This window comes from Nelumbo lutea, chromosome 1 (genome assembly GCF_056320005.1).
Source record: "Nelumbo lutea isolate HS-2025 chromosome 1, American lotus-T2T, whole genome shotgun sequence".
NCBI classification, from domain to species: domain Eukaryota; kingdom Viridiplantae; phylum Streptophyta; class Magnoliopsida; order Proteales; family Nelumbonaceae; genus Nelumbo; species Nelumbo lutea.
The window spans coordinates 197,571,540-197,586,745 of NC_142684.1; the positions used below are offsets into that span (position 1 = coordinate 197,571,540).

Sequence of the window (15,206 nt, forward strand, 5' to 3'; positions counted from 1 at the left end):
ATCACCCGGGGTCTTTGACATTTCTTGTGGTTGCAGGTCTATCTAAGCAGCCAAGGTGACACCCTTCTCCAACAACTTTCCATCCTTGCCCCTGTGGCCAATTTTGATCTTCATCAAGTAATAATCTGAAAAATAACCATATTCATTAGGTCAAAGCTGTTTAAAAATAAATTTTGATGTTTTTGTTAAACAAGATAGAGAATCCACGATTGCATGGGTTGTAAGAGATTTTTGAGGAAATATCATTACTTAAAACTTATTAAAAAAAACTCTCAACACAATCTAGATGAAAAAAGCATGGGGAGACAAAGAAGCCATCAAAATTATGATTTAACTTGGGCTACAATTACATCATTGTTGAAGGGGAATCCCAACTCACAATTGATTGCCTCAACAACAAGTGAAAGCCCCCCATGAAACATCTAGGTGCTGATCAAGCAAGGTAGGAAAAGTAGAGCTTAGCTACCCACAAACTCTTCCCACATTTTCTACCCACATAACATTACAACCATGCATTGGGAACATCTCCCTTGCCATTCATGGGGAGATGTTCCCAATAAATGGTGGCTGTGTCTTGTGGGTAGGGATGTGATAAAGGTTTGTGAGTAGATCTAGAGTGGGAAGAGTTTCTAGGCCCAACATGTCTTTAGGTAAGTGAATCAACTTGTATATTTCATTGCGAGTGTTGAGCATGATGTTCATGTGGACAATGTTTGAGGAAATATCATATTATCATGCAATTGGATTTGATAGAAATAATCCGAATTGAGGATCTTTGGGACTGCATCATCCTCAGACCATGCATTGGAAATTGGGAAAGTGTGGTCTGAAGCAACACCAAATTTGATGTTTTCTCATAAAACAACATGTTGCTGCCAATGGTACTATGATGTGGCATCAACGTGGCCTCATCTTGGATGTTGGATAATATGACTAGTGCTGAAAACAGTTCTATAGCATTGGTACCAAACAAAGCTAGTGTTGTTCTTCGAGAAAACAGTCTATGTGGCAGTACCGCTTCCAAACAAAAAATAAACACCGTTTTTTCACACATGACTAATACCATTTTTATGAGAAAACGGGGCTGTATTCCCAGCACCAATGCCAAACACCTACTAAGGCTTTCCCTATATTTCTATCCTTTCCCTACTTTTTCCTTAAGCCCTACACAACCTAAGGAAATAAGAGGGTGATCATGAATTGGCTGAACTTAGCATGAGTGGAACCAAGATTTTTTAGATGGTTCAAATGTTAATAAACATAGATGGGGCCAAAATATAAGTGGGATACGGGATTGTGGGGGTTGGGGTTGGCTCCCCCTCCTCCACTTCTGAGTCCACTCCTAGGGCTTAATACCTATATGGGCTATAGCATGGGTTAGCCGGTCTTGGGCCTTATAATTGCATTGTGCTTAAGTGTATATATAGATTGTATGGCATGCTTTTATGGGTTCGTGTAATATAAAACTGTTACATGACACATCAGCATATACTTTAGGCATAAGCTGAGCATAAAATATAGGCTGAAGCCCAAACGTTTGAGAGTTGGGCCAGGTCAGACTATAAATGATCACCCCGGATAACACATCTTAAAACAAGATGACAACACAAAAAAAGCAGCGATGTCATAAAATCACCTATTTGTATTTCAACTGTCCATCCTAACCCTGCCTGGAAGTACCATACTAACTATGGCTGTAACAAGCTAGGGTTTAGATGGAATTCAGCTAGACTTGTAAAAAAACAAAGGAATTCTCACTTGCATCTGCATCTAATCTGATTTTCAATTATCTGTATCTAATCTGCAGTTTAATACATTAGATTCGGATTAGATTTAGATTTAATATGCACTTGTCGTGTTTGTAATGACAAAAGAACAAAAAAAGAAAATAAAAACTATTTAAAAAGTTAATTATTCTCACTTATAATAATAATAATAATAATAATAATAATAAGATATGGATTTTAATTGTATATGATGGGATAGAATCTCTGTAGATTTTATTAATTGGGTGCAAGTTCTAAAATTTATAAACTTGGCTAATCCATTGATATTTTTGGGGCAGAATCTTTTCATGGCTCAACCGACGAAAATATAAATTGTCAAACAATTCGCGCGGAAAGACACACCAAACGAGACCTAAATCGGCAATCAGACTTTCCGAGTCCATTGACAGCGCTTGAGCCACCACATGTCGCGAGGCTGGGCCGATTGGGCCGATTGGGCCTTTTAGTTATCGCAACATGGGCGTACTCATGGGCTCATCGTGTAGAGCCATCCAGGCGTCCACCCCCGCTTCAACGAGGAATAAATCCAACCCGTTTATAAGCAATTACGACCCGTTTATGAATCTAGAAAACAACCCGTTTTTAGTTTTTTCATCTGTATTTATTTTTCTTCGGGAGAAAGAAACAGAGAATATCAAAAGGCTAAAACCAGGGTAGACAAAGAAAACCCTCATTCGTCTTCTCTCCCGACTCTCCTGATCCAAGCCATGGGTATTAAGCAGCAAGCCAACTGGTCTCCGTACGAAAACAATGGAGGGTAAGCTGCTTTCCTTTTGATTTCGTTTGTGATTTTTTTCCCATTTTTTACTCCCTACCCTAACGTATACAATCTTCATCTGCAGAACATGTGTTGCGATTGCAGGTGTAGATTACTGTGTCATAGCTGCAGATACTCGAATGTCGACGGGTTATAACATATTAACTCGAGATTACTCCAAAATCTGCAAACTGTATTGCCTTTTCATTCTGCTCCTTGTTGATTCCTTTTAAATGTTGTACGCATTTCTATTGATCCCGTTGCGATGTATGTCTCCGTTGATTGTACTTACTCCACACGGCTACTTCTTCTGTTCTTTCTGTGCTTGCGAAATAATCGGAGTGAATTGCTACCACACTCTTGTATAAAACATACAAGGCATCCTTCGATGGGGGGGGGGTGATTGGTGATTTGGTGCTTTAGTTTTTTTTTAGTTCTTTTTTATTAATAAATTTATAGGAAATATAGGGGTAATAATTGGAATAGTTGAAAGAATTTCTACTGGCCCGATTTGCATCTTTGATCTCATGGGACTTTTGGCTCCTTGGTTTCACTTCTGAAACCTAAATGTGGAAGTGAGGAAAAAAGGTAAAATAAGAAAAGAGGATGAAATTTGATGGCCCAAATTCAACAATTAAAAAATCTATTTGATCAAAGCCATCTTCCTATTCCAGCTAAAAGGAAGGATTTTGAGGATTGCTTTCATCTCACCAATGACCTCCTCCTAAATTAATACCATATAGGGGCAAAAACTCAAAAATTCTATGGCGATTATAGGTTAGATTTTTCATATCTTCCGAAGGATTTTGGCATTTTGAGGCATGCCATCAGGAAAGATAGAATGATGAAGAACTCTAAAATGGATCTAGAGGTCAATAATTTCCCAAGTGGATACCGTTGCTAGGAGTTTAGAAAATATTAGGTGCACAGCTATTATTCAAGTTAGTTGTGTAATGTGTACAACTACAAATGTACATCTGGCTGATGTTTGTCAAGTGGCTTACTGGTTCTTTGGGCTGTTTCCCTTCACCATGTCATGGGTGAAGCGGCTGCACTTCTTATTATACCTACTATTTATTAATTAATCCTGTTGATCTTGTTATCAATCAAAAAAGGTAAAATTCCACTTAATAGGGATTTCTGTTTCAACTTTCATAACAGATTGTTTTGTGCACAACTGACCTGTTACAAAAATATAAGATTTGATATAATAATCTGAGTTGGGTATCAGAAAGAAGTTTACTTTAAGGCTTTTCAAAAAAAAAAAAAAATCAATGGTGACCTTCTTTTGAAGACTGGGGAAAAATTTCAAGATTTTATTTATACCCACTTGAAGATAAGTTCTGTTTTTGTGGAGTAAATATAAATGGTAATTCTTTTGTTATCATTTATCAATGGTTTATAAATCCACTATCCTTCTGGTTTCCCTTTTATAGTGAATGACTGAGCTTTTATCTCATTGCTCTTATCATGAGTGGTGCTTCATGTTGTAAAATCTGTAGTGGGAATATAAAACTTTAATGGTGGTGAATGTTGTTAACACCTTGAATTACGTTTGTAATAATGTTTTACTTGTATATGCTGATAAAAAAGGTTTTACTTGTATAACCTGACTATGTTCTTTATGTTGATAATATTGCAGAGCAGACAAGTGTCTGATGGCTTCCTCTGGATTTCAGGCTGACGTGAAAGCTTTACAAAAAGTTTTATCTGCTAGGCACTTGGTAAGTGGTTGGAAGAATCAAAAGCTTACTGTCTTTACTCATCATTTCTCCCATTAAAGTCCTAATTATAAAGGGTAGTATATACTATATAAAAAACATGTCCACATCATAATTTCTTTATCCATTAGCTAATGTGGTGCCACGTAGTTCTGTTTGTCTGTTTATAATTTGTGAGGTGAATGTGTTTTTTCTGCTTATCATTTATATGCAATGTGTGAACAACCAATCTAGGAAGTTTGGAAAATGGTAGAATAAACATAAAAGAAGAGGGAGTTTCCCCCTCTTGACCAGAGCTTTTGGAAATCTAGTCATGCACCTGTCACAACTTACAAGTATTGAAATGATGCCATCAATGTGTTGACTTTTTTCTAATTTCTTCGTATAAGCTGAAACCCCATCTTGCATAGCATGTATAGGAGAAAATTCCAGTATGCACAGTCCTATTCTTTCTAAGGACTTGGACTTACAATCATAGTTTTCAAGGTGCCAAGGTGAGGCTAGGCGACAAGGGGGTGCCTAGTCGCCTAGGAGGCACCTAGGCGACACCTAGGTGATGGATTTTTTTTTTTTTTTAAGTAAAACCATATATCCTAGGGTAGTTCCCTAGGTTCCATAACCATCTTTCCTTAGTTATTCATAATTTTCATAAAAGAAGTATAAATTTCATGTTTAAGTCTAGAAAATCAACATTTTATGAGAAGAAAAAGAACAAAGGAAAGAAAATTCAAAAAATATAGGGGCTGAACCCCTACTTTTGTTATAGGAGAGAAGAAAAGAAAAGGTGGAAGAAGAAAATGTGTTGATCAGACAAAATTTTAAGTTCTTCCCTTACTGGTTCAGGTTTTGAAAATTTTGAGGGTTCAATCAAGGATCAAAATTTCGATATGACACACCCCGTATCAGGTGTATTCTATTGTATCTTTGGGGTCCCGATACCTGTTTACAGGTGTTTTTGGGGACCCATTTTTTTTAAATAATATATATATATATATATATTTTAGAATGAAATTGAAAACCAAAGAAATAAAAAAATAGGGGGAATATTGTTATAAGTACCGATACACCTCTGCCAATACACAGTGGTGTATCGATACTTTGAACCATGGGTTTACAGCAGTTAGCAATGTTTGCGTTGATTAAACCCTAACAAAATAAGAAAATAATAAAAAGAAATTAGTATATAAACACATAAAATGAATATTCTAGTTTAATAATGTCTATTTTATAATTATAATGTCAAAAAATTAAAAATATAAAAGTATTTTATAACCCAGTGCACAAAACTGCTTGGAGACTGGGCGAGTCGAGCCTCCAAGGGCGCCTTGTCGTCGCCTAGGCGGGCATTTGACCAAAAACACGGCTCTTGATAGAACTCACTGATGGGATGGAATGTGTAAAATAGTTGGGATTGAATATTTAAGGCTGAATTAAATATGACCGTGATCTTTCTTCATATCATTCTTGTAAACATTTTTCATGCATAACCAAAACAATTAATTTATTGGAATAGAATTGGCAAGCAAGCAGTGAGGCCAGAGTAATAGGCAGGTTTTTCCCCCGTGTGGAAAACCACATAGAAAGCCCAATATGAGGGGAAAACCACGAACTTTCTATTTTAAAATTAATGTAGTTAGAAGATGTTCTTTTTGCAACCTAAGGTAAATGAGTGTAAAGAGGAAAAGATTCCCTTTGGTATTAACAAGAAATTGCTATTCAATGTGTATTTGAATAAGAAACGAGTGAAAATCTCACCCAGACAAGAGGTGACTGCCTCTTCTTCCAAGCATTTTTATGAAGAAATCTATAGTTACATGAGATACATGATAATTGCATTAATGAAGCACAAAAATGGAATTGCATTTAAATGAGTAGGATATTAAAAGCACTATGAAGAGGTTGACCCAGATACCAAATATGTATTGGTCAGCTTCTTTCTTAAATCAACAAAGAGTAAGTGGAATGTGGGTTTCACCACATACAATCTAAAATTCTAAATAAATGGAAAAAGTAGCATTGTTCTTATTCTCTTTCCCACCCGTGAAGAGGAAACTCTATAATTAGGGGCATTAATTGGTGTTATTAGTGGGTTTCTTGCTAATTCATGGGTATCTTAAGGGGTAATCTGAAGTGCCTATATTAGAAAATTTTATAGCTGTAGACATGGTTGAAAATGCTGATTTTAGGAAGTCTACAATCTACATTGCATGAGGTACCAGCTAATTTTCAGCATTAGTTGGTGATATTGGTATCTTTCTTACTAGTCCTAGGAAGGAGCATTTGGCAGTGGTTAAGTGGATTCTCAGGCATCTCAAGGAGTAGCCTGAGATGTGTTTATGCTTTGCAGCTAGAAGGCCTATGCTAGAAGTCTTTTAGGTGTAGATATGGTTGAAGGTGTTGATTTTGTTTAATCCATGTTGGGATTAGAGGAAGCAATCCCTTGAAAATAGAGACTACAAAAGTATGTATGTGGTTTATCCACTACTGAGGTTAAAAAAATGCTACAACTGGGGTGTGCTGTATGCAAGGAGACATTGTGGGTGAGAGATTCTTTTGAATATTTTATTTTAAACAAGGAGAAGTATGTTGTTCGTTGTGACAATTAAATTAGCAATTTGCTTAACTAGCAGCTCAGGTCTCTGTACAAAGGTTATGCATGCTACGTGTTGTGTGAATTATGATGTATGGGTGGATTTGGGATATAGTGTTGCAACATGGATAGAACCATATCAATAACTTTGATTAAAATATGATGATGAATGCACCGCCTGACGATGATCAGGAATTTTATAGGAGCGTTGTACTTATAGAAGTCATGAGACTAATTTTTTAGGTGGGGGATTGTTGGGGTCTGTCCTTATTGGACCCACAAGGCCTTTTGACCAAGAAAAAGTGAACTCCTTATGTGCTGGAGGCCCTTGAAATCACAATTTTTTTTTTGGTATATTTCCTCTTGTGAAGATAAGAAACTTCTTGAGATTGGGAAAGCCTCCTGACGCATTGGGAAAGAAAGGAAAACAAAAACAGCTTTTTATGGTGTTTGATATGTTTCTTTATCCAAGGTTCTGGACTCGTGGTTCTTGTGATATGTCCCTAGTTATGTGACCACTTATTCAGTGCACTGATCAATTTCTCAAATAGTGCTTTTGGAAGAAAATCATGCAACCTCTGTACACGAGTTATTTTTTTTTCCATTTTTCTTGTTTAAATACCCTTTATATGGTGATTTATTTGTAATACCCAAGATAGTTGTTCGTGCTCCATTCTTAATGTTAACCTTATCTGACTAGAAGGGACCTTCTTGCAACTCCATTGTTATTAAGATAGTTAAACTTTTCTCTGGACTAGGTCCAATGGTTTTCCCTTCACATTGAAGGTATTTTCTTGTCAAAAGTTTGGTGTCTCATTTTCTCGTCTCCTTGACGTTCTATTATTCCATCTTAACTCAAGATACTGAAGACAATGTATTTTATATATATATTTTTTGATCAGTAACAAGAAACTTTATTAATGATATGAAACTATGTGAAACTTCAAGTACAAGGGGGGGGGGGACGTAAAATGTCTTAACTCCCCACCAACAGAATACATTGGAAGAAAGTCAAAAGTTAGCCCAAAATATAGATTCCCTATTCACCCCTTCCTTGGCTAATCCATCAGCAAATGAGTTAGCAGTCCTCTTCGCCCAGCTGTAATGCAGCACAATATCCCTACTCAGCCATTTGAATTTTTTTCTTCTCATCGTTATAACTCCACAAACCACTGTCTTCTTCCTTTAGCCATCCAAGCATATAAAAATATGGCTAAGTAAAAGCCTGGCCAGAATTCTGGCATCTTTTGAATTTTCTGTTGGCTTGTTACCACGTTTGACACATTCCAGTGGGCAAAGGTAATAATATATGATTTTGTTAGCCTTTTCTCATGGGTGTGCTACAAATTGGATGAGTGGTTAACTTGATGTGTCCTTAACAAATGAGAAAACTGATAGATAAGGTCATCAAGGATAAGTCAAGACATGATACAAAACATTGGTCCTAACTCCCTCCTTTAATTGTTCTTGGGATGCCTTAATCAGAAATTCAAGTAAAACAAGAGGAAAAATAGGGAAAAGAAACATTTAGAAATCAACAAGCAATGCGGTAAGTGATGGGGGGGGGTTGAATCTTGGATTATTTTACTAGAATTTTGTAACTCTAGTTCTTGCAGAAATAAAGCACTAAAATCCTCTTACTGCATGGACTGTGTGTGTACACCTAATGAGTTATAGGACCCTGGGAATGGATGGGTGAAATTTATCTTGCATTAGACTCTTAGAACATAGCATTGAACTTGATTTAGGATGATTTCTGATGATTTTTGTTTTGGTAGGGGGGGGGGGGTTGAAACTTGGACGACTTTGCTGGAATTGTGTATTGTTTATCTAGGTAAGTTATTAAACTTACATATCTACAAAATGTAATTCTTGCAGAAACAAAGCACTAAAATCATCTTACTGGATGGACCATGTATGTACCTCAAATGATGGTTATAGGATAATAGGAATGTGTAGTAGGATTTGTGTTCCATTGGACTCTTGAACATGTCAGGCTGTCATTGAACTTGATTTGGGATGATTTCTGATCAGGGAGGGGAAAACTTGTTTCTACCTTTTTATTTGTGGTACTTGACTCACATAGATGTGCATGGGGATTGATAATTCTGAATTTCTGGAAGGTTCGCCAGTATGGACTACAGAATTCCTCCCTCCCCAGCAGCAGAGTTAGAGCAGATTCATAAACACTTCTTCTATTCTTATCTTGTTGCATAATGCTTGATTAATATGCACTTTATTTTTATTTTTAACTTTTCTTTTGCTGGACAAGTAAAAGGAATCTATTATGAGCCATTGCTTGGTAAAATGGTAAAATATCAGGCTGACAAGTGTGAGAATGTAGGATCAAGTCAGAGAGCAGCCACTTCATACAAGAAAATACTGAATGTTAGGTCCGTATTCGTTTCACCCCTCCCAAGATCCTGGATGGCCAGGACCAAGATTGGGTAATGCCCTTTTATGTGGAATCAGAGAAAATAAATACAAGAATGTATGCTTGGTGCAATGATAAAATCTGGGGCTCACAAGTTTGAGAATGTGGGTTAAAGTCTGAGTGCAGCCACTTAATGCAAGCAAATAAAGGTTAGATCCGTATCTGGTCCACCCTCCCAAGACCCTGGATAACCGAGACCAACATCGTGTAATGGTCCTTTTATGTGGAAGAAGAGAATAAATACAAGAATATATGATTTTATATATCTATTTTAGCAAAGGAATTAGAACTGAAATTAGGGTTTAATGTCAAAGAATTTAGAGTTCAATTTGAAGATACAAAAGAGTATGTATGCCTATTGTCTTCTATTCTTGAAGAAATTTGAGACTGCATCTTAAAGCCCAAAATTTAACATCTTGGATTCCAAAAATGTGGCATCCAGTTATATGGGGATTATTGCTCTAAGAGGCAAGGAATTTGAGAAACTGTATAGAAACTGATATATGGTTCCTTTTTTCTTGTGGTTTAGATCTATCAGCATCAACACAACAAGCAGATGAGCTGCCCTGCAATGGCGCAGCTCCTTTCCAACACTTTATACTACAAACGTTTCTTCCCTTATTATGCTTTCAATGTCTTAGGTGGCCTTGACAATGAAGGTATTTCTATATTTCATAGAATCTATTATATGCCTTTATTTACAATGCAAGGTTATCACATAAATTACTCCTTTAGGAAAGGGTTGTGTGTTCACGTATGATGCTGTTGGATCCTATGAGAGGGTTGGATACAGTACTCAAGGTTCTGGTTCTACGCTGATCATGCCTGTCTTGGACAACAAGCTGAAATCTCCTAGCCCTCTCTTATTACCTGCCAAGGTGAGATTTTGACCTGAATTTCTTGGTGGTTGTCAAGTCATTTTGACCATCAACTTAATGCAAGCTTTTGCAGGATGCTGTGACCCCACTCTCGGAATCAGAAGCAGTTGACTTGGTGAAGGATGTTTTTGCATCTGCAGTTGAAAGGGACATATACTCTGTAAGTTTTTTCTTTCCATTTTATACTTCTTTCTCTTGTCTGAAAATCTAGATACTAATTGGCATGGGACAAAAATTACAGTGTATTAAGCAAAAATGTTATGAAATCTAGTTCTTATGGATATTGACCCCATACACAACCTTGTATTATTAAAAGGATGGGGAGAGGAATATAAGATTTCTTTTCATCTTCAAACAAAGTTGCCAGTTGGAAGATTTCTAGGTGTGTTTATGAAGGCACAGTTTGGAAGGAGTACAAATACAAATTTGTAGAATACAAAACCTTGTATTTTGTATGTATTTGCATTATACATATTTGTATTTGTACTCCTTTCAAACTTGAGCAGGAAGCTTACCAAGCAACCCAATTTTGACATTTACTATTATCTCTGTCAAGCCTGCTCAGAGTTCCATTTGCAATTGCTTTCATATTTCAAGTTTGGACCAGTTTGAAATAAAACAGAACAGGTGATGATCGAAGAATCATTTCTTTTAAATGATATTACATGGCACATAGTTACCGTTTCTTTTAAATGATATTGCATCTCAAAATTTATTATTTTTGGTTGATTTTTGGAGCATCTTCTGAATGACAGTAAGAAAGTAAAGGAGATTGCATAGGTAGCTTAGTGCCTCTTTTTATGGTTGTTACTTGCATTTCTATAGTATCTAAGAAATTTAACTTTTAAGACTCTTACTGTGGTAATGGAAAAATAACTATCAGACGGGAGTTTCAAGATATACTGGTTAAATGGGTGAGTTGGTGACCCATTCCACCCTTGCTAGGTCCGGTGTGATTGCAATTGGGTTTCTGTTGGTGTTGAAACTTAACTATTAGTTGTGTTAAAATGTCCTTGAGGAACTGGTCCATATAAAAATTTGCGGCATTTTGTTTTTTTTTTTTTATCAAGGCATTTTATCTTATGTTTGTCACATCGCTCAGCCTGTCGTACCTTGTTCATGGTTTGGGTAGGTTGTCCTTTAAATTGATTTATACTTCAATGAACTCGAGCTATTGCTGTCCCGATTTCTGATGAATATCATCAGTGATTATCATCGGAAACTCCAATCTACAAAACCTTCTTAGCATATAGTTATTCTCTCCTCTTTTTTAGCTCTCACCTTTGAGATTCGGACTTGAATTATTTTAGAGGCCAGATTAGGGGAAATTAAGAAGATAAAGAACAAGCCATCAATGATACTCGATTTGGGCCATTGTCTTTGTTAATCCGTTGCCAATGTTTTGCAGGGAGACAAATTGGAAATAGTCGTTGTAAAAGCAGACGGTATTCGACGAGAATACCTGGAAATGAGGAAAGACTGATGTCTTCTACCACTGTTTCTGCGTCAATGGTTGTTATGGTATTTTGGCCTCGGATGCTTATCTTTTGCTTGGAAAGCACATACAATTACTTGCAACAGGGAAATGTCTTGGATGCAGATGCATGTAATTGAAACCGGGGAATGCCTGATGTTTTCTATTTTTCATTATTATCCTCGTATACATTCAGATGGTGGTTTATTTCAAACAAGTGAGCAGGCTGTCTTAGGAGACTTTTCGCAACCCTTTCAACTTTATTGAGATAGAAACCTTGAAATTTTCTAGTTATTTTGATCTTACAAATGGAGACGCAGATAACTTTAATCAACCATCCATTCTTGAGAACCAAGATCCATAACGGTTTAGTAAGTGAGCTCAGAAGCTCCCCTCTGAAGCCCATCCCTTCTTCTCTAACTCCAATCTTAAGGCCTGTTACATATTTAAGAACTCATTAATCAAGCATGTAACATGGATAGCTAACCACAAATGCCCAACCCCCACGGAGTCAAACGTGGGCATATGAGCTGGTTGCTCAGAAGGCAACATAAGCTAACATTAAGAATTGTGTAATCTTTATAAGGAGACATTCTATAACATGATTGGTTTTGTTTTCAATTTTTATTTTTTGGGAATTGCCACATTACAGAAGAACATTGAACTCTGTTTTTGCTTCCAAAAGGAAAAATGAGTTGGTTTTATTTCAAAAAACAGTACATGATTTTTAAATCAACAAAATATTAACTTTTAAAATAAAAATAAAATTTTTAATATAGAAGTTAGATGACCATGAAGTTGAATATTCAGATGAAAATATGTTTTTAAAACCAAATAGAACATATTTTTGGTTTCAGTTTTAAAACAGAAGACAAACACACAACTAAGAACATGTTTTTTGTGTTCTTGTATTGAGAAACAATTTATTTTCAAGTCAAATGATTTTGATTTATTTTTGGAACCGGTAACAAGAAAACAATTCACATTGTAGCAAGGTTCAAAATATTGATATGCCTGATATGCTGGTAGTGGTGTATTGGACAGTATTGGTAGTTTTTTTTATTTTTTTTAGTTTTTTTTTTTAATCTGATTCAAAAGGGCTGGTTTAAGGCCCATCCACTCTCTGAACCGGTTAAGATATTGGTAAACAAAAAATAAACTAAGATCATCTTTGTGGGATTGATAAACAAGAAAGAAACTAAGAATTGCTTTTTCCTCTATGTGCAATCAAAACTCAAAATGTGGCTTGATACCTTAATTCTCCTTCTGTTAATATCAAAATCGAAGTTTCCCAAGCGGGATGCAGACCGATATTCAACGATTGATTTCTTCCCAGGTGGAAACCAAAACTCGACGTCGTCGACAAACTGTATTAACAGAGAAAAATATGAAAACCTTTTGATTTTATGATTTAAACCTTAACTCATATAAATAAAAGGAAGAATGACAATATCCGCTTGCCGATCACATACCCCCATGATGGGACTCTCGTATTCTACGCGAATGTAGTCGTCTTTCCTTTCCATTATACGTGGGGTAAATTTGTCTGGTTTTGTTGATTTTATCTGCGAAAGTAATGCTTAAATTTAGCTCAGTCCAATCCAATATTTCAGACCACTCCCTTTAAGTTTATAGTTATACCACTTGGATAAGCTCGGCCATTGCGTCTTCTCTACCGATCGGCTTTTTCCGTCCTTCAGAGTTATAGTTCCTGAAAGTCTCGTACTAGAATAATCAGATAAGAGATGACCAACAGATAATTTAAATGACATAGGTTTTTCTGACTGTAATTAATACAGAGTTGAAACTGGATCGGAGCAAGCTTACCAAGGTGGGGCGTAGTGGGTGAGATCACTGACCCCTTCCGAAGTTGAAATGCAATTGTTAGTTGCCGGACACAGAGCTAGAGCTGGAGGATTCTTCTGCACTCCAAGGTAATTGGGTTTTGTTCCGCTGTCACATTTAGATACATCCCAAACTAGAAATTTTAGAGATAGAGGGAGGGAAATAAGAGTAGCGGGGATGGACAAGGAGTTCGAATGAAGGACCTGAAGTGGAAGATGGCCGCAATGACAGCGAATTCGGTGCTTCTCAATACGATCTCCCTTAATTTTTCTCAGAATTTCATAAACATATCAGAACCCTAACTTCTCCAGAACACACAATGCATACAAAATAAAAGAAAGAGCTTTCCAAACGAAGAGATTTACGGTACCTTCGTCCCATTTGGTCGGTCGATTTGCTCTGCTGTTGCTGTGAAGCTATAATAATACGGGGAGCAGGGGGATACCCATTATACCTTTTCTTATGAGTACGCAAGTATTTGCTCGGTCTCGTTACAGAAGAAGCCATGGAGGCCATGTTCGAAGCTCTGAACAGAAGGTCGTGAAAACGATATGAACCTCGCTTTCCCCTCTTCTTCCTGCGCTTAAACTTTTAAAATAGTTGTCTAAACTGAGGTCCATTGTCCCCATTGAACAATGTCCATACCATTACTAATACTACCACCACATAAATTGCATAATACGCCATCTTTTCCAATCTCTCGATGCGCCATTGCGTCACTCGCAGGTGAGCCATCCGTCGTTTGACGTGGTTAATTCATGGTGACGTGGCAAATCAAAACCACAATTAATTAGGATACCGGTGAGACCGGATCTGCTCCTCACGTAGGAGATTGGCTTCAGTCAGAGCAAAATCCGTATTTGCTTTATTTCATGGGAAGATATTCCCAATTCAAGGCTATGATGGCTGTTCGAATGGCATTTGCTCTGATTGAATTCTGTTTCCTCACGTAGGGCGCCTCACGCACATCCTACCATGTATTGAGAATATCTCCCGTGTTTATAAGTTATTTTTTACGAGAGATGTTTTCAATGCACATTGAATGTACATATGAGGCGCCCAAGTGTAAGGAACAAATCCCGTTCAGACACTGGTAAAGCTTCGGCCCAATAACTTAGGTAAGTATTTACACAAATAAGTGCTTTCCAAGCAAAAGTTGGGGTATGTTCGATTTCAACATTCTTCTGTAGGGGTGTAATTAGGGTGGGCCAAACCCGAGCCTGAATTGACTTAGCCCAAAATTTTAAACGGACTGGGTTTAAATTTTTTTGTCCTTGGATTGGGCTCGGGTATTCAAAGCATTATAAAATGCAAATTTGGGCCAATCCGATTACAGCCCTATTATCGGAAAGTATTAATCAGCTGGATAACTGATGTTCTCTGGAAAAAAATCTGCTTACCTTGAAACTAGTATAACAGCATGAGAATGGTCAGTTATCTGGTTGACCAATTTATCCCCTAATACTGCATTTGGAAGTAAATTTAAAATGGTTCGATTTTATAGGCGTTGGAAGAGCCATTTCCCGGGTCAACTGGTCCGACCGTCCAACTTCAAAACCATGGCCTAAAACTATCAAACGTAATCATGATCGACCGTCCCAACTTCAAAACATTTTAAGGTAAAAAATGGGCAAATGGCCTCCTGGGCAAGTCGGACTCGGACCACGAGTCACTGACCCGCGGAGGACGATTTGTCATTTGTGTGCGAAAGATGTCATTC

At 37.0% G+C, this 15,206-nt stretch overlaps 2 protein-coding genes across 2 annotated transcripts; one reads left to right on the plus strand and one right to left on the minus strand.

Annotated features, from left to right (window-relative positions):
* The first annotated feature begins 2,347 nt into the window (after positions 1-2,347).
* Positions 2,348-11,935, plus strand: PBF1 (N-terminal nucleophile aminohydrolases (Ntn hydrolases) superfamily protein). The gene is made up of 7 exons (XM_088962090.1): positions 2,348-2,544; positions 2,630-2,737; positions 4,187-4,268; positions 9,819-9,948; positions 10,025-10,167; positions 10,241-10,327; positions 11,576-11,935. Exons 1-7 carry the CDS (start codon positions 2,495-2,497, stop codon positions 11,648-11,650), a joined length of 675 nt encoding a protein of 224 aa, XP_088818216.1. The 5' UTR covers positions 2,348-2,494; the 3' UTR covers positions 11,651-11,935.
* Positions 11,882-14,587, minus strand: LOC148880235 (DUF1499 family protein). The gene is made up of 7 exons (XM_088962091.1): positions 13,857-14,587; positions 13,690-13,746; positions 13,469-13,594; positions 13,283-13,352; positions 13,114-13,206; positions 12,895-13,008; positions 11,882-12,076 (listed from the first exon to the last, which is right to left on the minus strand). Exons 1-7 carry the CDS (start codon positions 14,000-14,002, stop codon positions 12,023-12,025), a joined length of 660 nt encoding a protein of 219 aa, XP_088818217.1. The 5' UTR covers positions 14,003-14,587; the 3' UTR covers positions 11,882-12,022.
* Positions 14,588-15,206: the final 619 nt, after the last annotated feature.

Bases quoted from the DNA above. Each gene is read 5' to 3' on its own strand.
- PBF1 (XM_088962090.1), top strand. From the start codon at position 2,495: ATGGGTATTAAGCAGCAAGCCAACTGGTCTCCGTACGAAAACAATGGA. The intron at 4,269-9,818 runs GTAAGTGGTTGG...CTTGTGGTTTAG, and splicing joins TTTTATCTGCTAGGCACTTG to ATCTATCAGCATCAACACAA. The intron at 9,949-10,024 runs GTATTTCTATAT...TTACTCCTTTAG, and splicing joins AGGTGGCCTTGACAATGAAG to GAAAGGGTTGTGTGTTCACG.
- LOC148880235 (XM_088962091.1), bottom strand. From the start codon at position 14,002: ATGGCCTCCATGGCTTCTTCTGTAACGAGACCGAGCAAATACTTGCGT. The intron at 13,009-13,113 runs GTATGTGATCGG...CTGTTAATACAG, and splicing joins ACGAGAGTCCCATCATGGGG to TTTGTCGACGACGTCGAGTT. The intron at 12,077-12,894 runs GTATCAAGCCAC...AATATGTAACAG, and splicing joins TTAACAGAAGGAGAATTAAG to GCCTTAAGATTGGAGTTAGA.